We start from the raw sequence: 25,546 nt of genomic DNA on the forward strand, positions 1-25,546 counted from the left end.
GAGAGATTTATGACAGAAGGCAGCAGGCAGGCCAGGGTTGAGCGAATGTGAGATGACCCTTCTGAGTGCCAATTTTTTTAAGTGGAAAACGGAATGAGGTACGCTCTCTGGAAAAGATGAAAAGGTGGCTTTATTTGTGTCCCTGGATCAAATCCTAGAGGGAGTCTGAGCAATGGAGAGACGCAGCCAACCCGAAGGGACGTACAGAACCACGGAGCTGCACGGTCCACGAAAGGTCATTCCGTGCAGCCACGGCTGCAATGGAAGACTCGCTTCATTCAGCTCCCAAAGGGCTGTTGGCCTCTTCCATAAGGTCATGCCAACACTAGTCTCTGATTGCCTCTGGGCCTTAAAACCATGCCCCAAATGAGGTTCTTTCTGCATCTATCCTAAACCTACCACTACACAGTCTCTCTCTCTTTCTCTGTCAAATACTGAATTGATTGAAAATAAGGGCTGATCAGTAATATATCATATTTAATATCATGGCTTCACAGTGTCACAGGTTGAGCCAAGAAGGCCAGAAGGCCGGTAGCAATCTGCCTGCTTCTGACCTCTCCACCTGAATTTCATTCTCTGTGCTCCGTCCAGCTGGCTCTTCTCACTTCCTCCTGTTCCCAGCCATAACACTCACAGCCTCCTCTGTCTAGAATGCCCTCATCAATCTTCCCCTAGGGCACCACGCGGGGGTGGAGGTCTAGCTCATTTAGAATAAAAATATTCACCAAAGGGCAGTGCCTCCTACAGAATCACTGGAAGTCCCGACAATGCAGGCTGTTTCCCAGAGTCACAGAGTTGGTCTGCCAAGGAGCTGCTGTTTCGGCCACAACAGGAAGCTGCTCCTCACACCATGAAGATATCACCACAGCCTCCATCACCAGAATCACGCCTCCGCCTCAACACCAGGCCAGCAAACGGCTGACTTGCATCTCACCCCTGCTCCCATTCATTCACACAGGAACTCACACCAGAAGTCACAGATCATTGGAATAGGTAAATATTTATTAAAGAAATTGAATTGATAATTAATAGCTTTCCAAAACAGAAACCATCAGGTCCAGATGGTTTCATTGGTGAATTCTACCAAATGTTTAAGGAAAAATTATACCACTCTTTACAAACTCTTCCAGAAATAGAAGCAGAGGGAATTCTCCCTAATTCATGCTACAAGGCTGGCATTCCTCTGATACCAAAATAAATTTTCACAGAGAGATTACATGAACACAAGTACAAAAGTTCTCAAAAATATTAGCAAATTGCATCTAATAATGTATATCAAGAACTATACCTTACAACCAAGAAGGAATTATTCCAGACATGCAAGGTTGGTTCAATATTTGAAAATCAATTAATGTCTTCTGTTCCATCAGTACATTAAAGAAAAGAATCATATGATGATAACAATAGAATCAGAAAAAGCATTTGACAAAATCCGATTGTTATGCCCAGATTTCAGGATCCCCAAAAGACCACCAGGGAGCCAGCCGAGTCCGATGCAAAAGCAAAGAGTCTTTATTCGAGTTAGCTCGAGCTCCTCGTCCACCACACTCACCGACGCAGCGGCAGGAGGCAGAGAGAGAGGGAGCTCTGTGGGGAGAGGGGTTTTATACGGGGGGTTGGAGTAAGGGGAGGAGAGAGGACTGTAGGCCCTGCCGATTGGCTGGGTGCAAGTCGGTGTCTTGTTACATAGGATGTGGTCGTATCTATGGCGCACACTTCCCTTGATTATCATTGGTTAGTTTAAAGAAATCCTAGGTGTGGCTAGCAGAGGCTTGGGATTCCAGGAAGAAGCTCCTTGCTGAGCACCTGGCTAATGGCTGCTGCCCAAAAATGGAGGGTCAGGGGTAAGATGGAGGGCGTAGCCCTCGCCCTGGGGCAAGATGGAAGGCATAGCCCTCTCCCTGGGGCAAGATGGAGGGCGTAGCCCTCCCCCTTTCATTCCCCTCTTGTCTTGAGACTTACAGGCCCAATCATGGGTCGGTTTGCATTTCTACTTCACCTTCTGCTAGGGGCTAGAGGCCTGTACTGGGTACACAGAACTATCAACTGAACCACCCCTATACGCTTCTTGACAAATTGGACTAGTCTGTTAATACTGCAAGGGCCGAAAGTCAACAGCATTAGGAGGATTACACGGGGTCCGGCGAGGTCTGCTGTCCTCCCGAGGGTGATCTGCAGTGGGTGTGTCTGGCCAGAGGTCACCTTCCACTCAGGCTCCCTGCTATCCTGGGCACAGAAGGAGCTGGGCCTGTGACCTGGCAGAGACAAACTACAACAAATGGTCCAGTGGAAGGGAAAGAAACCATTTCAGCTTCAACAACTTAAACACAACAAGAATGGTAACTGACCATAATACATAGCTATAACAGTGTCCCTCAGTGTGGGAGACTGGACACTTGCCAGTTACTCCCAAAGACTACCAAGGATTGTAGACCATCACTGGTCTACAGCAACTGCTGGCAGCTACAGCCACATTTAAACCTGTAAGAGAATCAAAGGTTAATACAACATATTAATACAGTGAAACATAATATTGGCACCATGGCCACTTCAGGCAGCCAAATCCTCCGCTACTAAACATGAGATATGGCAGGGCTATACAAACATCTTAGGGAGGTGACTAAAGTTCACTCCTGACCCTCCTATATAAGGCAAAATTGTCCTCGTCTCTCTGGAGCCATGTCCATGAAGATGCAGGCATCACCTGAGTCTATTATACAGTTTTCTGCAGGTCACTGTCAGGGCTGTGCACTGTGGCCAGTTCTTCTTTCTAGTGGCAAACACAGTCTGTCCAATTTCCTTAAAATGTATTCTGGCATGGGAGAAAGTTGTTTTGCTGCACACAGGTAGCTCAACCCCTATACAACTGGTCTTGGATCTCTGCCCAGCAAACTGCAGTCTACAAGCTCAACATTCAGCCTCAGGTTCTCCTAACCCAACGAGGTTTTGGCCAGTCTCTGAGTCAGACTCCTCCTCTCTTGGAGAACTTCAAAGTCCTGATGACTTCCAGGTCCAGGGAGAGTGCCCCTTTGTTAACCCTGCCCATCGGCCACAGCGCTCTGCTCTCCTGCCTTTCCACCAGTTCCCTTTGTGGCAGAGCAGCAACCAGGCCTCCTCCAAGGGAGCACCCCGGAAGGGGACATCAGCCCCCCTTGTGAGCCAGCTGCTTTGCCTATGGTCTCCCGGGGCCCTAGCCAGATTGTCCCCCAGCAAATCCCAGAAGCCACTGCCCTCTCGCAGTGGCATGGACTCAAGCAGGTAGTTCAGGAGCTGGGCGGTGTTGTGACTTCAGCTTTGTTCCTCTTCCGCTTTTCTAGCGGTCTGCAGCTGGTAACATAACTGCTAACACCCCCGCCCGCCTTGTCTCAGCCCAGGCCAGTTGCTTGTCTTCCTTTAAGCAATTTAAAAGGAGTTTCAAAGAAAACTACAGACTGCTCCCATAGAGTCCTCCTTCCCGGAGGTTGGTGTCCGACCTGTGGGGAAATATGACTCCTAGTCAGCCTGGAAAGACAACGGGTGCATAGGGAGGTCTCCTGCAGACAGAAAGCCTGGAGATCGCCTGAAATCCAGCTATAGACACTCTCAGAATCAGGAGGAGGGAGGAAGGGAAAGACCAGGCCATGTCCTCCATGAGGATTCCAACAAACAATTGAAAACAGCAAGTCAAACAAAACACAGTCACAGGCAGGGTTAGGAATGATAGGGGGTGGCCTGCCAAACATGATTTCATAGGGAATAAAGCCCAGGATGTAAGGGGAGTTCCTTACCTGGTAAAGGGCATACGGTGGGAGAGCCACCCAGTCCCCGCCAGTCTCCATGGTTAATTTGGTAAGGGTCTCCTTTAGAGTTCTGTTCATCCTTTCTACCTGCCCTGAACTCTGGGGCCTATAAGAATTTCCAATTTGCCCCAATAGCCCTGGCTACTACCTGCATTACCTGTGAAATAAAGGCTGGTCCGTTGTCAGATCCTATCATAACAGGAAAACCATACCTGGGTAAGATGTCTTCCAGCAGCTTACCACGAAATGAAAATTTTGGTTAATACTTTTTGAATAATTACCTATTTCAAGTTAGCCAAATTTAATTAATTTGAAAACATGACAACTATTTTACTGTCAAATTTAATACTCTAACAATAATTTTAATTTACATCCTTGTGAAGGCTCTGAGCATTCCTGTTGTTAGGCTAGATTTAGACATAGGGTCTGTTAGCCATGCCTCCATTTATCTGGATTCTGATTTCAGCTGGACCAAATCTCTTTTGTTATTTGGTTCCTGATCTGGGCTGGGCATGGGAAGCAAGAAGTAGCCATGGGGACAGGAGACCTTCCTCAGAAGAGGCGAGTGTTCAAGCCCCTGCACCATTGGGGGGGGGATGAGGATCTGTGCCCCACCTCTGTTGAACCCCAAGTTCTCTCCTACTGGCCCCCCCCAACTGTGCCTGTCTTAGGTCACCCCTCCCTGAGGGGTCTTACCCGTCATTGACTACCAGCCATCCTCTGGGCCAAGTAGAGTGATGTGAGGTTCAGTTCTGTCTCCTTGTTAACCTATGTCCCTCTGGCCTCCATGCCCAGCAACTGCCTTTGGATCCCCTCACCTGCTGGCAGGGCCCCGGCATTGATCATGGGGAACCCAGGTTTCTTCTCCAGAGAGGGCCCAGTTTACGCCATTGGGCAAGAGACGGATCCATGGTACCAGCTTTTCATGATCTCAGCTTGATCAGAGAGCTAAGATAACAGCTGTAGACAATTGGAATCCTTTTGGCAAAAAAAGGTCAAGAGAGGTCAATACAGAATGCTTAAGTGCCTTCCCAGGGGCCCTTCCACACAGTGGAAGGGAATAAATCCTTTCATGTTTTACCTGAAATAATTGTTACCATATTACTGCTATCAGTCCCTTTTAAAGACTTTGACATAAGCTACTTAACTTTTGTTTAGGCTGGGAACATATCACCTTTAATTGTCCTTAGTTTAAGGGAAGCATGGTTTTCTAGATTTACTATTGTTGGCCCTTATAAAGCCAACTGCTCAGAAACATTGGTCTATCATATCACTAAAATTATATTAAGACTGTGATTGCTAATTAAGTATTAAAAATATCTTCTTAAAAATAGTATTAAATAAATCCACAAGGCAACCACACTTTCTGCCCCATCCACATTTCTGTAGTAAAACTTTGCCTTAAAGCTCCACCCCTGAAATTCCATCCTGCCTCAGTGAGCAGACATTCTTTCTGTGATTGACTAAATCAGAGGGAGGGGCCTTTCCTGTTTCTAGATGGCAGCCCCCAGGGGCACGGCAAGCCATGTGGCTGACATAGCAGCTGCCAAGTCATGCAGCCCAAAATGGTGGCTGTCTACACTGTTTTTTTGACCGAGCAAACCAAAATCCCTAAAAGATAGATGGCCAACATTATATTGCAGACAAGCTGAAATCTCATTAGCTGTTTATACCTTTTATAATTTTCTCAAAGAATATCAATTAAATTTAAACTGGTTTTTGTATTAAAAATTTTCAGTTGAGGTCATAAAGTTAATCCTCTTTTTTAATCAGACCAATAAGCAAAGGCATTTAGCTACCACAACACACAATTTTTCTCAATTCAATCTGAACCTTAAACTTTTCGCTGGCAAGTCAAATATTCAGCATGTCTCAATCAGTAACATTTTTAAGAATAAACTTCAAAAATGCAAGACATAATCAAACAACAGATTCAATTCTGTGCTGTAGCAATATTTCAGCATTATTTCACTTCAAAATACCTAGACATAAGTTTTTATCATTTGAATTCAGTAAGCTCCAAGGTCCCAAGTTCCCAGCGGTTCTGGAAAACCACACCTGAGGCTGGCAAGCAGGTTTGGCCCAGCCCTTGACTTTAAAACGACCATAATGCTTAAAAGAGTAGTTTGAGTTTGTCCCATAATGTCCATTCAGTAAGTCCACAGAATAAAACAGGAAAAAAAAACAACACAAACACAGACAAATAAAGGGCCCAAAAGTATAGACTTCCAACTCCATGGAAGAAAAACCAAAAGCTAGACAATGGCCGTACGCCAACCGGCAGGAGTGACCCGCCTCGTCTCAGATCCTAGAGGGGAATACACATCCCTCCTGGGGAGCGGAATGTCTTCCAACTCTCCCTGCCGTGGTCCTTCAGCAGTGCATCCACCTAGACCGTTTCGTGCACTACCGAATTTCAGAAGTGAGCTCACAAAGGACAGAACACACAACACTGGACAGAACATATAACACAGAACAGAATACACAACACACAGACACCTACCGTGGCCAGTCAGACTCTCGGGATCGGGGGTCTCTAGGGTCTTGGGGATCCCAGATGAGCCCCCAATGTTATGCCCAGATTTCAGGATCCCCAAAAGACCACCAGGGAGCCAGCCGAGTCCGATGCAAAAGCAAGAGTCTTTATTCGAGCTAGCTCGAGCTCCCCGTCCACCACACTCACAGACGCAGCGGCAGGAGGCACAGACACACGCAGCGAGGACACCATGTGAAGATGTAGGCTGAAGTCGGCAATGCTTCTATAAGCCAAGAAACGCTGAAGGTGGCAGGAAACCCCTGTGGCTAGAGGAGAAAATGGAACAGATTCTCACTCAGGGCCCTCCCTCCTGAGGAACCGGCCACACCAGAACCTTTATCTCAAACTTCTGGCCTCAAGAACAATGAAACAATACATCTGCCATTTAAGCCACTCAGCTGGTGGGACTTGTGCCTAGCAACCATCACCCTCCAGGGATGTATTGTTTCATCGTTCTTGAGGCCAGAAGTTTGAGATCAAGGTCCTGGTGTGGCCGGTTCCTAAGGAGGGAGGGCCCTGAGAGAGAATCTGTTCCAATTTCTCCCCTAGCCACTGGGGTTTCCCGCCACCTTCAGCTTTTCTTGGCTTATAGAAGCATCGTCAACCTCAGCCTACATCTTCACATGGTGTCCTCGCTGCGTGTGTCTGTGCCCAAATTTTCCCTTTTTGTAGGGTCACCAGTACTAGTGGAGTCAGCCTAATAACTTTATCTTAACTAATCACATCTTCAAAGGCCCTGTTTTCAAATAAGGTTACACTCTGAGATACTGGAAGTTAGGACTTCCACACAGGACTTTGCCCCGGGACTCAGTTCACCCTCACACAGGCCTAGCATTGGAACTACATTGCATCTCCAAGGAGAATGCTGCCTCAAAGGCTGTTAGCACAGATGAGCTTATGCTGCAGTCACTACCAGTCTCAGTGACCAGTGACTGAAACCAACACATCCTTCTCCCTAAGACCCATGAGGGTCTGTGGGTCTCTCCCGGACAGGTATTCTCCAGGCCCTGACTCAGGGATCCAACCTGCTGCCCTGCTTCTGGTCCCACCACGAGGGACGGGGAAAGGCCCCTCGGCACCAATGCTCAGGTGCTCTCACCGGAGCCAGTCCCCTGGGCCTGCTCACCTGGAGGGGCACCTGGAGAAGGGGCACAGGTGGAGTGTTTATTAAAGGTTGCTGGTTCTAGTCCTGGTCATGGCACATGCCAGGGTTGCCAGCTCAATCCCTGGTGGGAGCTGTGCAGGAGGAAGCAATCTCACATTGATGTTTCTCTTTCTCTCTCTCTCCCATTCCCTTCTTCTCTCTCTAAAAATCAATAAAATATTTTAATAAATAAATAAAAATGATATATACCAGAGAGGTCCTATATCCTAGTACATTTTACCCAGCTTCCCATAATGATAACATCTTACATAAATAGATACAGACCATTATCAAAACCAGGAAATGAACTTTGGTATAGTGCTATTCACTAAACTACAAACATCTGGCCTCTGCCACGCTGGCTGTTTTGGGGCTGGTGTCAGGGAGTGTTTACCGAAGGCCCTGGAAGATCAATGCTGAGCATGTGTTGAAGGGTTGGGGAGAAGGTATTTGCTTTAGGAATTAAAACTGGAGTCATCCATATATATCCCTGACGGCTGAAGAAGAAAGAACAATAGACCTGGGAAGCAGTCATCAGTTCCGTCTCCGGACAAGGTGAGGACTGGGGTAAGGTGGAGGCAGCGCTTTAGGGTGAACTCCAGGGCAGGCTCTGGCTTTTTCCAAAAAGAGAGGATGAGGAAGGGGAGAAGAAGAAAAAGAAAGAAGAGCATGAAGAGAAGGTGGAGGCGCTGGCCCAATAGAAAGGGACCATCTGCTTCACTGCACCCCGTTCCCTGCTGTGGCCCTGGGTGGGGTGGATAGTGAGGGGGCAAGACAACTCCTCACACCCCTACCACCTCCCGCATTTTGTAGAGGTTGAGTATGTACTTCTGGTGAATGAATGATTGATGGAATGAATGAATAACAATAAATGCCCCCCTTTTTTAAATGTCCCAATTCCTATACCAAATGCCACATTCAGCCAAAGAAAGGAGCAATCCTTGCCCCAGTGATGGGCCTGCTGGCGTGAAGATGAGCCCTAGCCTGCAGCAGCAGGAGCCCCTAGCCTCTCCTGACTGGTTCCAGGGAGGCAACTGGTGCTCATACCCAGCGCCTGGTTACGGGAATGGACTGAAGTCAGAAATGAGGCCCCTGGGAAAGATGACAAAGAAATCTACAATTTTGGTATCTACTAACAGCACATAAGGTTTTTCCATCCTCAGTTCTGTCCTGCAGGCTAATGAGGGGAAGAAAAGGTGATAGCCCAGGGCTATAGGCATGCCAAACTTTGAGTCCACTCACTAGAGGCACTCCCACCCCGTTTGCATACCCACCAACTCCCATCCTTCCCTAGGGGGCAGCTATTTAAGGGGAGCTGGAGTTCCGATTTAACAAGATCAGCCCTGTCAGGAGTACGGGTCCTGCTCAGTGGCTGCCTTTAAGAGTGGCTGTGTTGGCATATGTGTCCATGTGTATTTATGCATGTGTATGTTGCATACATGGACAAATACATGCATGCGCATGATTTGGGGGGATGTGCACAAGTGTGTTGTATGAGTATGTGAGTGATTGTATGAAAGGAGGTCTGCATTAGCGGGTGAGCTCAGCAGTGGGTATATGCATGCATATGTGGGTGACTATATATGCATTTGCGCATGTGTATATGGGTAAGGGGTTGGAACGTCTTGCAAAGAGTGGGTGCTGTGCTTTAGTTTTGGAAAAAAATATTGGAGATTGGACTTCATAGATGGAATTCCCAAGCCTTGAATCCAGTTGGAACAAGTAAGATATGTCTAATAGGGTGGGGGAGAGGTGCACAACCTATGACCTTGGGACTCTCCAAGTTGGTTGGGACGACCTGGTTGAACGCTCCAGGAACTCTCAGTCTGATGGGGAGCGTGGACATCTCCTGAGCGTACCATGTGGGGGTCTCCTTGGGTCTGAGGCCTGCATGTGTGTGAAAATAGTCAAACAGAGCTAGGAAGGGCCAGGAGGCCCTGTGTGTGCACGCTCCTTGTGTGTTCCTGTGTGACAAAGGTAGTCATCCTGGATTAAGGAGCATGTCTGTGTGTCCCCCTGAAGGTTCCTTTCTCCAGGGTTGCTGAGCAGGGGGCCAGGTCAGAAGCTGGGAACACCTGGGAGAGGAGTCTAGGCCAATCCATCTGCATTTCGCACTCAGGGGACTGTCCACATGAAGACCCTTCTGTTGTTGGCCTTGACCATGGCCTTTGGTAAGAGCGAACCCTGACCTCTGGCCACAAGGGGGCAGCCCAAGATGAAAGCACCCTTAGCCCCAGCTTTCCTTCCCATTTCCACAGGCCCTCCCTCAGTGGGTGGGAGAGAGGCCCTAGTGGGAGGGGGAGTAGCAGAGAGGGGCAGAGAAAGAGGGCACAGGGCCCCAGGCCCCATTCCCAGCCGATGTCCTTCCAGGCCTGCTGCAGACCCATGGGAGTTTGCTGGATTTCCAGAAAATGATTCGGTTGGCAACAGGAAAGGATGCTGTGTCCAGTTATGGCTTCTATGGTTGCTACTGTGGCTTGGGCGGTCGAGGAACCCCCAAGGATGCAACGGATCGGTGAGGCCGCCCCAGCCCTCCCCTGCCTCTTCCCACTTGTGGCCCCCACAGTGCTGGGAGCTACCAGGCAGGGATGGTGCCCATTGTCACAGAACTCCAGGAGGTCCCAGCTGGAAAAGCAGCCAGCATATTGGAAACTCTGCTCTAGACCATTACAAGGTCATTGGGTCTCTGCCCAGGGTCAAGGGGCAAGACCACAGGGGACCAGGCTCCCTGGAGCTGTGGGGAAGCAGCCCCAATCACATCTCCTCACCACAGGTGCTGCGCCGCACATGACTGTTGCTACAGACGTCTGGAGAAGCGGAAATGTGGCACCAAGTTTCTGAACTACAACTTTGCTTACCGAAATGGCCAAATCGTCTGTGGTAAGGACGTCCTACAATAGTGATGGCGAACCTTTTGATCTCGGCGTGTCAGCATTTTGAAAAACTCTAACTTAACTCTGGTGCCGTGTCACATATAGAAATTTTTTGATATTTGCAACCATAGTAAAACAAAGATTTCTATTTTTGATATTTATTTTATATATTTAAATGTCATTTAACAAAGAAAAATCTACCAAAAAAATGAGTTCGCATGTCACCTCTGACACACATCTCATAGGTTCGCCATCACTGCCCTACAACTTCACCCTGTCTCCTTGGTTTCTCTTACTGAGTGCCCACTGTGCTGGGCACTGTGCTGAGCACCAGAGAGAGAAATACAATGGTTCGCCCTGGCCCGTTTGTCTCAGTGGATAGAGATTCAGCCGTGGGTTCAATTCCAGCAGCACGTACCTCTGTTGCAAGCTCGACCCCTAACCCCCAGTTGGGTGCGTGCAGGAGGCAACCAATTGATGTGTCTCTTTCACATCAAATGTGTGTGTCTCTCCCCCTCTGAAGCATGGGGTCCCTCGGGGGTGAGGACGACGGAGCCCCAATGGGCTAGTGTGTCTGCATGCACGACTCCAGGGACCAGGTTCAGTGACGCAGATCCATTTTATTGTGGAACTACAGGGGTATATATAGCATGAGGGGACCAATCAGAGGGAGACACGTTGCTATAGGCGACCAATGGCTGAAAGGCTGGGGTACTGTGCACGTGGCTCTAGGAGTTAGTTCAGGCGGGCTTGCTACTTCCTGGTGTGCCAAGGAAGCATGTCATGGTGGAGTGTGCTGACACCATTGCATCAGCTGCAGTGCTGAGACATACTTCCCGAGCTCTACTACACCCCTCCCTTGCACTCTCCCTAAAAATCATGGGAAAATATCCTCAGGTGATGATTAACAACAACAACAAAAAAAAGTAAAAGAAATACAAAGGGAGAGTGTCCCTGCCTCAGGGAGCTCATAGGTGAGTGGGAAGTAAAGACAAGGAAACACTAGATGGGAGACTCCAATAGGCAGGAAGCCAAAGGGCAGGGCCCTGAGCACAGCCTGCAGTCCATGAAGGCTCCTGACAGCCAAGCTGAGTCTTTAAGGCTGTGCAGAGAACCTCCTCCCCCCTGGTGCCTGTACCGCCTTAAAGACTCAGCTTGAATGTCAGGAACCAGCCTTTTCCCCAACATCTGCTCCCCGACCTTGGCCATAGGATGCCAAGACGCCTGGTGCCACTCCAACATCATGGTCTTACCCCAAAGAAGAGGCCTTCCTACAAGAGGGCTCAGCAGGGTCAAAGGGCCCAAGGGAACTGGGACAGTTCTGTGAGCCTGAAGGAGAGGGAGTGGGGAGGGATGAGGCTGAAGGAACAGGAGGGGCCAGGCAAAGCCCAAGGCCATTCTGTATTTAGATTTTGTCCTAGAGCAGGGGGAGCTCTTGAGCAAAGGAGTGGCATGATGATTTGCATTTGGGAGGATTCCCCCAGGGTGGGTAGAGAGGATGGGACTGGGAGGCGGGGGCAGCAGTGAGAAGACCATTGCCATTGGACATATGACAATGGTAGTCTTGATGGGAGGGCTGAGAGTGTCATTTCAGGTAGAATCAGTGGAGCTTGGTGGTTGCCTGGGTAGAGGGATAGGGAGCTGTTGAGTGGGTATCCGGTCCCGTGGATGGAACAGGAGGTGGTCCAGGTGGGTGAAGGGAGGAGGAGTTCTATGTAGACATGATTAAGAGGCTCCCAGAACACCCAGGGAGACGCGAAGCAGGTGGCTGGATGTAGGGACCGGCAGCTCCAGGGAGGGGTCTGGACAAGGCACGGGTTCAGGAGTCACAGCAGAGAGCTGAGAGTGGGATACACTCGCCCATTTGATGTCTAAAGGCCCAGACAGAAGAGAGAGGATGGCCTGTCAGAGAGGGAGAGGAGACAGAGAGAAGGTCAAGGAGTGGACAGCAGCCGATTTAACACGAAGTCTTGAGGATAAGGGCTGAGAGGCACCGTAGATTTAGAGGCAGGAAGACCCCTGAGGACCTCACTGGGGCTGTTGCCATGGAGTGTGAGGGCAAATCCAGATTGGGGGGTTGGACAGGGTGAGAGTGAGTGGGACATGAAGCCAAGATGTCCTGGGGCACGTTTGGCTCTGAAGGGGAAGAGAGAGCTGGGTGGTCAATGGAAGGGTTTGCCCAGTGGCCCCAGACAGCAGACCCGCTGCTGGGATTTTGAGAAAGCATCGCCTCTCCCCCAGCACCCTGAGCTCTTTAAGATCAGAAATGGTGTCTCCCTGTCATGACCTCTCCGCAGGGCCCTGTGTCTTAGCAGGCTTTGGGTCGTAAGCAACGAGATGCCCAACCACAGGAGGCTTGGGTAGTGGGGAAGTCCGACTGGTCTGGCAGAGGGCAGTGCGGGGAGCGGGTGGGGGGCAGCTTCTCCACCGTGTGGTCAGAGACACAGCCTTTCCCCACCTTCTGCTCCCCGACCTTGGCCATGGGATGCCACGACTCCTGGTGCCACTCCAAGCTCATGGCCTTACCCCATAGAAGAGGCTTTCCCCCTCGGATGTCTCTATTTGTGGGAGGAAATGAATGCTTCCCACAGCCCCCAGGAGACTTCCCCTGTAGCTCATTGTCCAGAACAAGGTCATGTGCTCGTAGAGACCAATCATTGAAAGGTAAAAGGGAGGAGCATGACCTTTACACCAATCACAACCCATTCCCAGGCCCTAGGCTAGGGGCTGGGGTTTGCACCTGGACACACCTGTTGGAAAGAAGAAAGGGTCTCCCAGTGCTTGGGGGCGGGCGTCCCTGTCAGACTGGGCACTCGCTCCCCGAGGGCAGGAGCTCTGTCTTCCCATCAGAAGGATCCGGAGCCTAGGTGCTTGCCCGGACTAGACGCGTCTGGAAGACAGGGGCCATCGAACATTCCCAAACCCTCAGCCAGGGTTATTTTCTTGTGATTCCAGGGAAGCAGAATAGCTGTCGCAGGCAGCTGTGTGAATGTGATAAAAGAGCTGCCTCCTGTTTTGCGAGAAACCTGAACACCTACAAGAAACAGTACCAATTCTACCCCAACCGGAAGTGCCGTGGGAGAGACCTCCAGTGCTGAGGTCCCGCCCCTGGAAGTCTAGCCTCCCACGCTGAGCTCCCCTCTCTGGCCCCCACCCCTCCCCTCCCTGGCTAGTTCCTGCAAAGAAGGAAACACCCTTCTCCCATCCCAGAGACAAGCCAGAGAGAAGCCCCGGGGCATGTGGCCTGGAGCCTTTCCCCTCTTCCTTGGGAGGCAGGAGATTTCCCCGTCCTGCTTCCTGCTTAGCCCTGGCGGCTACATTCCCAGGGTCTCCTCTAAATAAAGCAATTAGTTCATTGGCAAACTGTGTACGTGTCTGTGTGTATGTGTGTGTGTGTGTGCATGCACACATGTGTGAGTGTGGTGAACGCGTGTGAGTGTGTGAGTGTGTGCGCCCACATATGTGAGTGTGGTGTATGTGTGTGTGTTAGTGTGTGTGAGTGTGTGCATGTGTGTATGTGTTAATGTGTGTGAGAGTGTGTATGTATCTGTGAGTGTGTTTGTGTATGATTGTGAGTGTTTGTGTGAGAGTGTGTGGGGGGGGTGTGAGTATGTGTATGTATGTGTGTGTGATTGTGTGAGAGAGTGTGTGTGAGTTGTCTGTATGAGTGTGAGTGTGTGTGAATGTGTGTGTGTGAATGTGTGTGGTAATGTGTGTATGGGTGTGAGTGTGTGTATGTATGTGTGCAGGTATGTGTGTGTGTGTGTGTGTGTCTGCCTGTCCTGGTGTGAGAACAAACTGGTCCAAGGCGATGTGGTGTCAGGGGTTATAAATACAGACCCCAGTCAGACTGGCTGAGTCACATCCACCAGGGCCACCTCGCTGAGCCCTTCCCCCCTCATCCCATTGGCGACAGCTTTGGGCTTATTGGAGAAGCGGGAGAGGTACCAGCACCGGTGAGACCCAGCTGTGGTTGCTCCTTCCCATGGGTGAGAGCAGCTCCTGCCGGCCTGTGGGGGAAAACAGAGCCTCGGTCTTGATGTCTGGGGAGCTACGATTCGCACCTCCACATGCAATATCCTCCTGTGTGTCCGGCCCGGGGGAGGTGGGCGCAGGTGTCGCTGGCCAGCAGCTGGATCCCAGGGCGCTATCCCTCACCGGGGCCGGCTTCCCGGGCTGCCAGTCCTGCAGGCCCGTGTTCGGAAGGGCATCGCACCTCCTTGCATGCTGTTTCCCTGCCACCTTGAAATGCAGCATAACCTAGGGCCCCGCTTTTTATTCTGCACTGAGACCCACAAGTGACTGCTGGTTGCTACTTGCCCTCCCGTCACCCAGGTTCCGCTAGGAGAGTCGCACCTGGGCCTGCTACTTGAACAATCACCATCGGGGCAGCTGGGCGTGGGTCCCTGCTTGGGGCGCGGGTGGGAGCTGAGCTTTAGCCCAGGCGTGACCCAGAGGCGGTGCCTTCTGTCACTCATCTCCCAGAAGGGCTGCCTTTTTCTAATTCAGCATAAAGACGCTTCCTTTGCTGGCGGGAGCCCTGCTCATGTCCACGGCCACCCATAATAAGAGAAATGCACATTAAAACTCCACTGAAATATCATTTGTAGGTATCAGAGTAGATAAAAACCCCAAAGCATGACAGCCTGCCCTGTCGACAAGGCTTGGGGGGGGGGGGGCGCTGTGGGAGGGCCAATCGGGGTATCCATCCACATTATGAATGTGTTTATCCTTTGACTCAGTAACTCCTCTTCCAGAAATTTGCTCTATGAAGGCACACAGGCACATGCAGAGCAATTCCTGGGGAATTTTCTCATTGCCACATTATTCTGAATTGGATTGGAAATAACCCAAGTATCTGTGTAGAGTGGACTAATGAAATAAGCAATGATGACCTCAAAATGGAATACGTCTATTTAGGGAGGGAGGCTTTCTCTGTGGCAGATAGGAAATCGCCATGAGGGCAGCCAGGGAAAGGAATGGGGTGAAGGGCAGCGTTGGGGGAGGGGTGCTGCATTTATGGAGGAAAGGGTGGAAGTGTGAACACATATGTGTCGCTATTGCCATAAACCTTAAAGGACACACAAGAAGTTCATTAGAATGGCTGCCTATGGAGAGAAAGCAGGGCGAGCATGGGAATGCGGTGGGCACAGATGCGTGAGAGGAAGACTCCTCGATGTGAAACTTTTAGCCCCATGCTTGCATTTCCTATTCAAAAGAAAGTGAGCATCAGCAAACACATTCCCCTCCTCAGACAGCCACCAAATGTTAGACAATATAGTCTCATCCTGGAATTGGCCAACTGCGGCGTCTTTCTTTTTTTTTTTTTTTTTTTCCCCAATAAGGTCTGTAGATGAGTTAATAGTGTCTGCTTGCTGATTCCTATCACTGTACGATGGCTACTTGGGGGGTGTTAACATTCGGGGAAGGTGGAATTCCCGGGGAATATAAGCATGTCCCACTTCAACTTTCCTGTAAGTGTAAGTGTGTTTCAAAATAAGGTGGTTTTTTTAAGAGAGAGAAATAAGTAATTTTTCCTCATACACAAAATAGGAAATCGTAGTAAAAAAAAAATTCAGCCATAATCCTGAGATGAAAAACAACCATTGCCAAAAGGCTGAGTTTTTGTCCTAGCCAGCTTGGCTCAGTGGATGAAGCGTCAGCCTGCGGACTGAAGGGTCACAGGTTCGATTCCGGTCAAGGGCATGTACCTGGGTTGTGGGCTAGATCCCCATGGGGGTGTGCAGGAGGCAGCTGATCAATGATTCTCTCTCATCATTGATGTTTCTATCTCTCTCTCCTTCTCCCTTTCTCTCTGAAATCAATAAAGAAATATATTTTTTAAAAAAAGGTTGAGTCTTTTAAGTATAAGTTATTAAAAAAAAATAAAACTTCTCGCCCTAACGGGTTTGGCTCAGTGGATAGAGCATCGGCCTGCAGACTGGAAGGTCCCAGGTTCGATTCCAGCCAAGGGCATGTGCCTTGGTTGCGGGCATATCCCCAGTAGGAGGTGTGCAGGAGGCAGCTGATCGATGTTCCTCTCTCATCAATGTTTCTGACTCTGTCCCTCTCCCCTCTTCTCTGTGAAAAATCAATAAAATATCTAAACTAATAAAAGAGAAAAATGGTCATTGGCGTACAACGATACCCTTTTCATTGGCTAATCAGGGCTATATGCAAATTAACTGCCAACTATGATTGACAGTTAACTGCCAACTAAGATTGGCAGTTAACTGCCAACAAGATGGCGGTTAATTTGCATATGTAGGCACAATGCAGGGAGGCGAAAGGGAAAGCAGGAAGAAGCCCCCTGCCACTGACAGTGATCGTAAACCCAGGGGGGAGCTAAGAGCTGGGGGGCAGGGCAAAGGCGGCCCTGGGGCCGCCTTTGCCCTGCCCCCCAGCCATGATCGGAGAATCAGGAGCCTTTGCCGCCCTGGCCAGTGATAGCAGGAAGTAGGGGTAGAGCCAGCGATGGGAGCTGGACAGGGTCGAAGCTGGCAGTCCCGGGAGCTAGGGGTCCCTTGCCTGGGCCTAAAGCGGAGCCCACGGTCGCGGGGCCGCTGCAGCTGCGGGTCCCCGCTGCCTGAGCCGGACGCCTCAGGCCTGGTCAAGGGGCCGATCCGGTGACTGGTGATCGGAGGGTGATGAGGGTCAACTCCTCTGGCCGAGGCATCAGGCCTGGGCGGGGGGCTGAGCCAGGGATTGGGGGGATATGATGGTCCCCTTGCCCAGGCCTGAAGCCTGGGTCAGAGGCGTCAGGCTTGGGCGGGGGGTGGAGCAAGCGATCAGAGGGAGATGGAGGTCCCCTTGCCCAGGCATGATTCCTGGGCCAGAGGCCTCAGGCCTGGGCAGGGGCCAGAGCCAGTGATCAGGGGAAGATGGGGGTCCCCTGTCCAAGTCTGACACCTCTGGCGGAGGCGTCAGGCCTGGGCAAGGGGCCGATCAGGTGATCAGAGGGTGATGGGGGTCTACGCCTCTGGCTGAGGCATCAGGCCTGGGCTGGGGGCAGAACCAGTGATGGGGGGAAATGAGGGTCCCCTGCCCAGGCCTGACACCTCTGTCAGAGGCGTCAGGCCTGGGCAAGGGGCCGATCCTGCGATTGGAGGGTGATGGGGGTCAACGCCTGAGGGCTCCCAGTATGTGAGAGGGGACAGGCTGGGCTGAGGGACACTCCCCCCCACCCCCACACCCAGTGCACGAATTTCGTGCACCGGGCCCCTAGTATTTTTATAAAAACTTTTCTGAACACTGATGATGCTCAAAGCACTTTCCATCTGAGAAGGTCCACCCTACGTAAAATTGCAACCCACCTTCACCCACTCCCTTTTGCCACCCCTTCTCCATCTCTATTGCTTCTGTTCATTGCATGATCCCCACCGAACAAGCTGGCTATATAATTTATTTTTTGTGTCTTTTGTTTATTCTTTGTCCCTCTCCACTAAAAAGGCGCACCTTGAATACAGGTGTTTGTTTTGTCCACTGATGTACTCCAAGTGCTTAAATCAGTCCTTGGGTGAAGGAGGCTGAAAGAGACCGAATCATGGACTTCGAATTCTTGTGGGGGAAACCCTGAGAAGATGGGACAAGAGCGGTCACGTGGGCGGCCAGCAGAGTCCATGAGCGCTGCGGCCTGGACACAGTGCCAGGCCCTCCAGGATCGGGGCTGTCGGGGAGGCAGCTTGCCTATTGTAGACATGACCATGTTCCAAACACTGCGGTGCTTGACAAAAGACGAAGGTCTACTCTAGCCCCTCAGCTCTGAACCTTGACTGTCAAGGCTAAAGCCAACAGCTCTGAGAGCGAAAATCCCAGGTGGACAGAGATCGCTGGAGGGTGATGGTTGCTAGGCACAAGTCCCACCAGCTGAGTGGCTTAAATGGCAGGATGTATTGTTTCATCGTTCTTGAGACCTGAAGTCTGAGATCAAGGTCCTGGTATGGCCGGTTCCTCGAGAGGGAGGGCCCTGAGAGAGAATCTGTTCCATTTTCTCCCCTAGTCGCAGGGGTTTCCTGCCACCTTCAGCGTTTCTTGGCTTATAGAAGCATCATCGATCTCAGCCTACATCTTCACATGGTGTCCTCACTGCGTGTGTCTGTGCCCAAATTTTCCCTTTTTGTAGGGACACCAGTACTAGTGGATTCAGCCTAATAACTTTATCTTAATTAACCACATCTTCAAAGGCCCTGTTTTCAAATAAGGTTACACTCCGAGATACTGGAAGTGGGGACTTCCACAGAGGACTTGGCCCGGGGACTCAGTTCACCCTCACACAGGCCCAGCATCGGAACTACATTGCATCTCCAAGGAGAACGCTGCCTCGAAGGCTGTTAGCACAGACAAGCTTATGCTGCAGTCACTACCAGTCTCAGTGACCAGTGACTGAAACCAACACGTCCTTCTCCCTCAGTCCCATGAGGGTCTTGGGTCTCTCCTGGGAAGGTGTTCTCGAGGCCCTAACTCAGGGATCCAACCTGCTGCCCTGCTTCTGGTCCCACCACGAGGGACAGGGAAAGGCCCCTCGGCACCAATGCTCAGGTGCTCTCACCGGAGCCAGTCCCCTGGGCCTGCGCACCTGGAGGGGCACCTGGGTAAGGGGCACAGGTGGAGTGTTTAGGAGCTCCAGCTTCTGCCACGCTGGCTGTTTTGGGGCTGGGGTCAGGGAGTGTTTACCGAAGGCCTTGGAAGCTCAATTCAGAGCATGTGTTGGAGGGCTGCGGTGAAGGTATTTGCTTTAGGAATTAAAGCTGGAGTCACCCATGACCCTGGCTGTTGAAAAAGAAAGAACAATAGACCTGGGAAGCAGTCATCAGTTCCGTCTCCGGACAAGGTGAGTGAGGACTGGGGTAAGGTGGAGGCAGCGCTTTAGGGTGAACTCCAGGGCAGGCTCTGGCTTTTTCCAGAAGGGGAGGATGAGAGGTGGAGGAGAAGAAAAAGAAAGAGGAGCACAAAGAGAAGGTGAAGGCCCTGGCCCAATAGGAAGGGACCATCTGCTTCACTGCACACCTTTCCCTGCTGGGGGCTGGGGGCAGTGGAGGTTGGGGGGCAGGACAAGTCCTCACACCCCCACCACTTCCCGCAGAAGCTCACATGGATCCTGGCATTTTGTAGAGGTTGAGTGTTTACTTCCGGTGAATGAATGATTGATGGAATAAATGAATAACAAGAAATGCACCCCCCCCCTTTTGTAAATGCCCCCATTCCTATACCAAATGCCACATTCAGCCAAAAAAAAGGAGCAATCCTCGCCCCAGGGATGGGCCTGATGGCATGCAGATGAGCCCTAGCCTGCAGCAGTGGACACCCCTGCCCTCTCCTGACTGTGGTTCCAGAGAGGCGACTGGTGCTCACACCCAGCGCCTGGTTATGGGAATGGACTGAAGTCAGGAAGGAGTCCCCCGGAAAGATTACAAAATAATCTACAATTTTGGCATCTGCTAACAGAACATACTGTTTATCCATCCTCAGCTCTGTCCTGCAGGCTAATGAGGGGGGAAAAAGGGGATAGCCCAGGGCTATAGGCATGCCAAACTTTGAGTCCACTCACTGGAGGCACTCCCACCCCGTTTGCATACCCACCAACTCCCATCCTTCCCTAGGGGGCAGCTATTTAAGGGGAGCTGGAGTTCAGACTTAACAAGACCAGCACTTGGAGCCATTATCACCAGCGTTCTCTGAGAGGTAACACCCCAAAATCCATGCCCTGTCAGGAGTATGGGTCTTGCTCTGTGTCTGCCTTTAAGAGTGGCTGTGTTGGCATATGTGTCCATGTGTATTTATGCATATGTTTGTTGCATACATGGACATATATATGCATGCACATGATTTGGGGGGGATGTGCACAAGTGTGTTGTATGGGTATGTGAGTGATTGTATGAAAGGAAGTCTGCATTAGCGGGTGAGCTCAGCAGTGGGTATATGCATACATATGTGTGTGACTATACATGCATTTGCGCATGTGTATATGGGTAAGGGGCTGGAAAGTCTTGCAAAGAGAGGGTGCTGTGCTTTAGTTTTGGAAAAAAATATTGGAGATTGGACTTCATAGATGGAATTACCAAGCCTTGAATCCGGTTGGAACAACTAAGATATGTCTAATGGGGGTTGGGGGAGAGGTGCACAACCTATGACCTTGGGAGTCTCCGGGTTAGTTGGGAACGACCTGGTTGTACCCTCCAGGAACTCTCAGTCTGATTGTGAGCGTGGACATCTCCTGAGCGTACCATGTGGGGGTCTCCTTGGGTCTGAGGCCTGCATGTGTGTGAAAGTAGTCAAACAGAGCTGGGAAGGGTCAGGAGGCCCTGTGTGTGCACGCTCCTCTGTGTTTGTGTGTGATGAAGGTAGTCATCCTGGATCCAGGAGCATGTCTGTGTGTTGTCTTGAAGGTTCCTTTCTCCAGGGTTGCTGAGTACGAGCCAGAGAGCAGGGGGCCAGGGCAGAAGCTGGGACCACCTGGGAGAGGAGTCTAGGCCAATCCATCTGCATTTCTCACGCAGGGGACTGTCCACATGAAGACCCTTCTGTTGTTGGCCTTGACCATGGCCTTTGGTAAGAGCGAACCCTGACCTCTGGCCACAAGGGGGCAGCCCAAGGTGAAAGCACCCTTAGCCCCAGCTTTCCTTCCCATTTCCACAGGCCCTCCCTCAGTGGGTGGGAGAGAGGCCCTAGTGGGAGGGGGAGTAGCAGAGAGGGGCAGAGAAGGAGGGGACAGGGCCACAGGCCCCATTCCCAGCGGATGTCCTTCCAGGCCTGCTGCAGACCCACGGGAGTTTGCTGGATTTCCAGAAAATGATTCGGTTGGCGACAGGAAAGGATGCTGTGTCCAGTTATGGCTTCTATGGTTGCTACTGTGGCTGGGGCGGTCGAGGAACCCCCAAGGATGCAACGGATCGGTGAGGCCACCCCAGCCCTCCCACCCTCTGCCCACTTGTGTCCCCCGCAGGGCTGGGAGCTGCCAGGCAGGGCTGGTGCCCATCGTCATAGAACCCCAGCAGGTCCCAGCTGGAAAAGCAGCCAGCATGTTGGAAACTCTGCTCTAGACCATTGCAAGGTCATTGGGTCTCTGCCCAGGGTCAAGGGGCAAGACCACAGGGGACCGGGCTCCCTGGAGTTGTGGGGAAGCAGCCCCAATCACATCTCCTCGCCGCAGGTGCTGCGCCGCACATGACTGTTGCTACAGACGTCTGGAGAAGCAGAAATGTGGCACCAAGTATCTGAACTACAACTTTGATTACCGAAATGGCCAAATCGTCTGTGGTAAGGACGTCCTACAACAGTGGTGGCGAACCTTTTGAGCTCGGTGTGTCAGCATTTTGAAAAACCCTAACTGAACTCTGGTGCCTTGTCACATATAGAAATTTTTTGATATTTGCAACCATAGTAAAACAAAGATTTCTATTTTTGATATTTATCTACACTAATAAAAGAGAAAAATGGTAATTGGCATACGACGATACCCTTTTCATTGGCTAATCAGGGCTATATGCAAATTAACTGCCAACTATGATTGACAGTTAACTGCCAACTAAGATTGGCAGTTAACTGCCAACAAGATGGCGGTTAATTTGCATATGTAGGCACAATGCAGGGAGGCGAAAGGGAAAGCAGGAAGAAGCCCCCTGCCACTGACAGTGATCAGAAACCCAGGGGGGAGCTAAGAGCTGGGGGGCAGGGCAAAGGCGGCCCTGGGGCCGCCTTTGCCCTGCCCCCCAGCCATGATCGGAGAATCAGGAGCCTTTGCCGCCCTGGCCAGTGATAGCAGGAAGTAGGGGTGGAGCCAGCGATGGGAGCTGGGCACGGTCGAAGCTGGCAGTCCCGGGAGCTAGGGGTCCCTTGCCTGGGCCTAAAGCGGAGCCCACGATCGCGGGGCCGCTGCAGCTGCGGGTCCCCGCTGCCAGAGCTGGATGCCTCAGCCAGAGGCGTTAGGCCTGGGCAGGGGCGGAGCCTGCAACCACGGGGAGCTGGGGGTCCCCTGCCCAGGCCTGACACCTCTGCCAGAGGCCTCAGGCCTGGTCAAGGGGCCGATCTGGTGATTGGTGATCGGAGAGTGATGAGGGTCAACTCCTCTGGCTGAGACATCAGGCCTGGGCGGGGCTCAGAGCCAGTGATCGGGGGGAGATGGGGGTCCCCTGTCCAAGCCTGACACCTCTGGCGGAGGCGTCAGGCCTGGGCAAGGGGCCGATCCTGTGATTGGAGGGTGATGGGGGTCAACGCCTGAGGGCTCCCAGTATGTGAGAGGGGGCAAGCTGGGCTGAGGGACACTCCCCCCACCCACCCCCCACACCCAGTGCACGAATTTCGTGCACCGGGCTCCTAGTTTTATATATTGAAATATCATTTAACAAAGAAAAATCTACCAAAAAAATGAGTTCGCGTGTCACCTCTGACACGCGTGTCATAGGTTTGCCATCACTGTCCTCCAATTTCACCCTGTCTCCTTGGTTTCTCTCTCTGCCTCCCGAACAAGTCTGAGATACCCTGTCTTAGAATAATATTATAAGCCATGCCAGATGCTCAGATCTTAGAGCAGCAGCCCAAGGACCAAAGGGTCGGTGGTTTGATTCCTGGCCAAGGGCACATACAGGGGTTGTAGGTTCAATCCCTGGCCCCATATCGGGACTAATATGTGAGGCAACCAATTGATGCCCACTGTGCTGGGCACTGTGCTGAGCACCAGAGAGAGAACTACAAAGGGGCGCCCTGGCCCGTTTGGCTCAGTGGTAAGAGCATCGGCCGTGGGTTCAATTCCAGCAGCACGTACCTCTGTTGCAAGCTCAACCCCCAACCCCCAGTTGGGTGCATGCAGGAGGCAACCAATCGATGTGTCTCTTTCACATCAATGTTTCTCTCTGTGTGTGTCTCTCCCCCTCCCTTCCACTGTCCCTAAAAATCAATGGGAAAATGTCCTCAGGTGATGAATAACAACAACAACAAAAAAAAAAAGAGGAAGAAATACAAAGGGACAGTGTCCCTGCCTCGGGGAGCTCATAGGTGAGTGGGGAGTAAAGACAAGGAAAACACTAGATGGGAGGCTCCAATAGGCAGGAAGCCAAAGGGCAGGGCCCTGAGCACAGGCTGCGGTCCAGGAAGGCTCCTGACAGCCAAGCTGAGTCTTTAAGGCCTTACAGGCACCAGGGGGAGGAGGATGCCTGCACCGCCTTAAAGACTCAGCTTGGATGTCAGGGGCCAGCCTTTTCCCCACCTTCTGCTCCCCGACCTTGGCCATGGGATGCCAAGATGCCTGGTGCCACTCCAACCTCATGGCCTTACCCCATAGAAGAGCCTCCCCCCCCTCCCCCCCCCCCCCAGCCACCGTCTCTATTTGGGAGGAAATTAATCCTTCCCACAGCCTCCAGGAGACTTCCCCTGTGGCTCATTGGCCAGAACAAGGTCACATGTTCCCAGAGACCAATCATTGAAAGGAAAAAGGGAGGAGCATGACGGGTTTACACCAATCACAACCCATTCCCAGGCCCTAGGGCAGTGGTTCTCAACCTTGGCTGCACATTAGAATCAACTGGGAATCTTTTAAAATCCTGATTTCTGGGCCTTGTCATCCGGAAATTTTGTTTCTTTGTTATGGGGTGACTTTGTTACTAATGTTGTGGCCTCACCCCATAACAAAGAAACAGAATTTCCGGAGGATGAGGCCCAGAAATCAGGATTTTAAAAAGATTCCCAGGGGATTCTAATGTGCAGCCAAGGTTGAGAACCACTGCCCTAGAGGTTGGGGCTTTGCACCTGGACACACCTGTTGGGAAGAAGAAAGCGTCTCCCAGTGCTTGGGGCCGGGCGTCCCTGTCAGACTGGGCTGGGCCCTCGCTCCCCGAGGGCAGGAGCTCTGTCTTCCCATCCCTGGAGCCTAGGTGCTTGCCCGGACTAGACCCGTCTGGAGGACAGGAGCCATGGAACATTCCCAAACCCTCAGCCAGGGTTATTTTCTTGTGATTCCAGGGTTGCAGGATCGCTGTCGCAGGCAGCTGTGTGAATGTGATAAAACAGCGGCCTCCTGTTTTGCGAGAAACCGGAAAACCTACAAGAAACAGTACCAATTCTACCCCAACCGGAACTGCCGTGGGAGAGACCACAGGTGCTAAGGTCCCGCCCCGGAAGCCTGGCCTCCCACGCTGAGCTTCCCTCTCTGGCCCCCACCCCTCCCCGCCCTGGGTAGTTCCTGGCAAAAAAGGAAACACCCCTCTCCCATCCAAGAGACAAGCCAGGAGCCCCTCAACCCCCAGAGAGAAGCCTTCCTTCCAGAATGAGAAGCCCCCGGGGCACGTGGCCTGGCGCCTTTCCCCTCTTCCTTGGGAGGCAGGAGATGTCCCGTCCCCACTGCTCTCCAAGCCCCGCTTCCTGCTTGGCCGTGGCGGCCACATTCCCAGGGTCTCCTCCAAATAAAGCAATTAGTACATTGGCAAACTGTGTACATGGCTGTGTGTATGTGTGTGTATGCGTGTGCACATGTGTGAGTGTGGTGTATGTGTGTGTGAGTGTGTGTGAGTGTGTGTGTGTGTGTGTATAATTGTGAGTGTGTGTGTGAGTGTATGTGAGAGTGTGTATGGGTATGTGTGTGAGTGTATGTGAGTGTGTGTATGTATGTGTGTGTGTATAATTGTGAGTGTGTGTGTGAGTGTATGTGAGAGTGTGTATGGGTGTGTGTGTGATTGTGTGTGAGTTGTCTGTACGAGTGTGAGTGTGTGTGAGAGTGTGTGTGAATGTGTATTTAAGTGTGAATGTGTGTGAGAATGAGTGTATGTGTGTGTATGTGTGTGTGCGCACGTATGTGTGTGTGTGTGTGTGTGTGTGTGTGTGTGTGTGTGTGTGTGTCTGCCGGCCGTGGTGTGAGAACAAACTGGTCCAAGGCGATGTGGTGTCAGGGGTTATAAATACAGACCCCAGTCAGACTGTCTGAGTCACATCCGCCAGGGCCACCTCCCTGAGCCCTTCCCCCCTCGTCTCATTGGCAACAGCTTTGGGCTTATTGGAGAAGCGGGAGAGGTACCAGCACCGGTGAGACCCAGCTGTGGCTGCTCCTTCCCTGGGCGAGAGCAGCTCATGTTGGGGGAAAACAGAGCCTCGGTCTTGATGTCTGGGGAGCTACGATTCGCACCTCCACGTGCAATATCCTCCTGTGTGTCCGGCCTGGGGGAGGTGGCGCAGGTGTTGCTGGCCAGCAGCTGGATCCCAGGGCGCTATCCCCTCACTGGGGCCGGCT

The 25,546-nt window shown here is 51.6% G+C and overlaps 2 protein-coding genes across 2 annotated transcripts in view; both read left to right on the forward strand.

Moving 5' to 3' along the window:
- The window catches only part of PLA2G2A (phospholipase A2 group IIA), a 65,084-nt gene extending 51,528 nt beyond the window's left edge, over nucleotides 1-13,556 (forward strand). The window contains exons 2-5 of the mRNA XM_059690975.1: nucleotides 9,480-9,630; nucleotides 9,830-9,974; nucleotides 10,233-10,339; nucleotides 13,288-13,556. Coding sequence (XP_059546958.1) covers nucleotides 9,591-9,630; nucleotides 9,830-9,974; nucleotides 10,233-10,339; nucleotides 13,288-13,430 — 435 coding nt within the window. The 5' untranslated portion in view covers nucleotides 9,480-9,590 and the 3' untranslated portion in view covers nucleotides 13,431-13,556. The remainder of the gene's footprint in view (nucleotides 1-9,479; nucleotides 9,631-9,829; nucleotides 9,975-10,232; nucleotides 10,340-13,287) is intronic.
- A 7,095-nt stretch (nucleotides 13,557-20,651) lies between these two features.
- On the forward strand, nucleotides 20,652-24,750 carry LOC132231589 (phospholipase A2, membrane associated-like). Its single transcript, XM_059690967.1, has 5 exons — nucleotides 20,652-20,672; nucleotides 20,829-20,880; nucleotides 21,080-21,224; nucleotides 21,482-21,588; nucleotides 24,286-24,750. Exons 1-5 carry the CDS (start codon nucleotides 20,667-20,669, stop codon nucleotides 24,426-24,428), a joined length of 453 nt encoding a protein of 150 aa, XP_059546950.1. The 5' UTR covers nucleotides 20,652-20,666; the 3' UTR covers nucleotides 24,429-24,750.
- The last annotated feature ends 796 nt before the right edge of the window (nucleotides 24,751-25,546 follow it).

The sequence above is a fragment of the Myotis daubentonii genome, chromosome 3 (assembly GCF_963259705.1).
Source record: "Myotis daubentonii chromosome 3, mMyoDau2.1, whole genome shotgun sequence".
In the NCBI taxonomy this organism is placed as follows: domain Eukaryota; kingdom Metazoa; phylum Chordata; class Mammalia; order Chiroptera; family Vespertilionidae; genus Myotis; species Myotis daubentonii.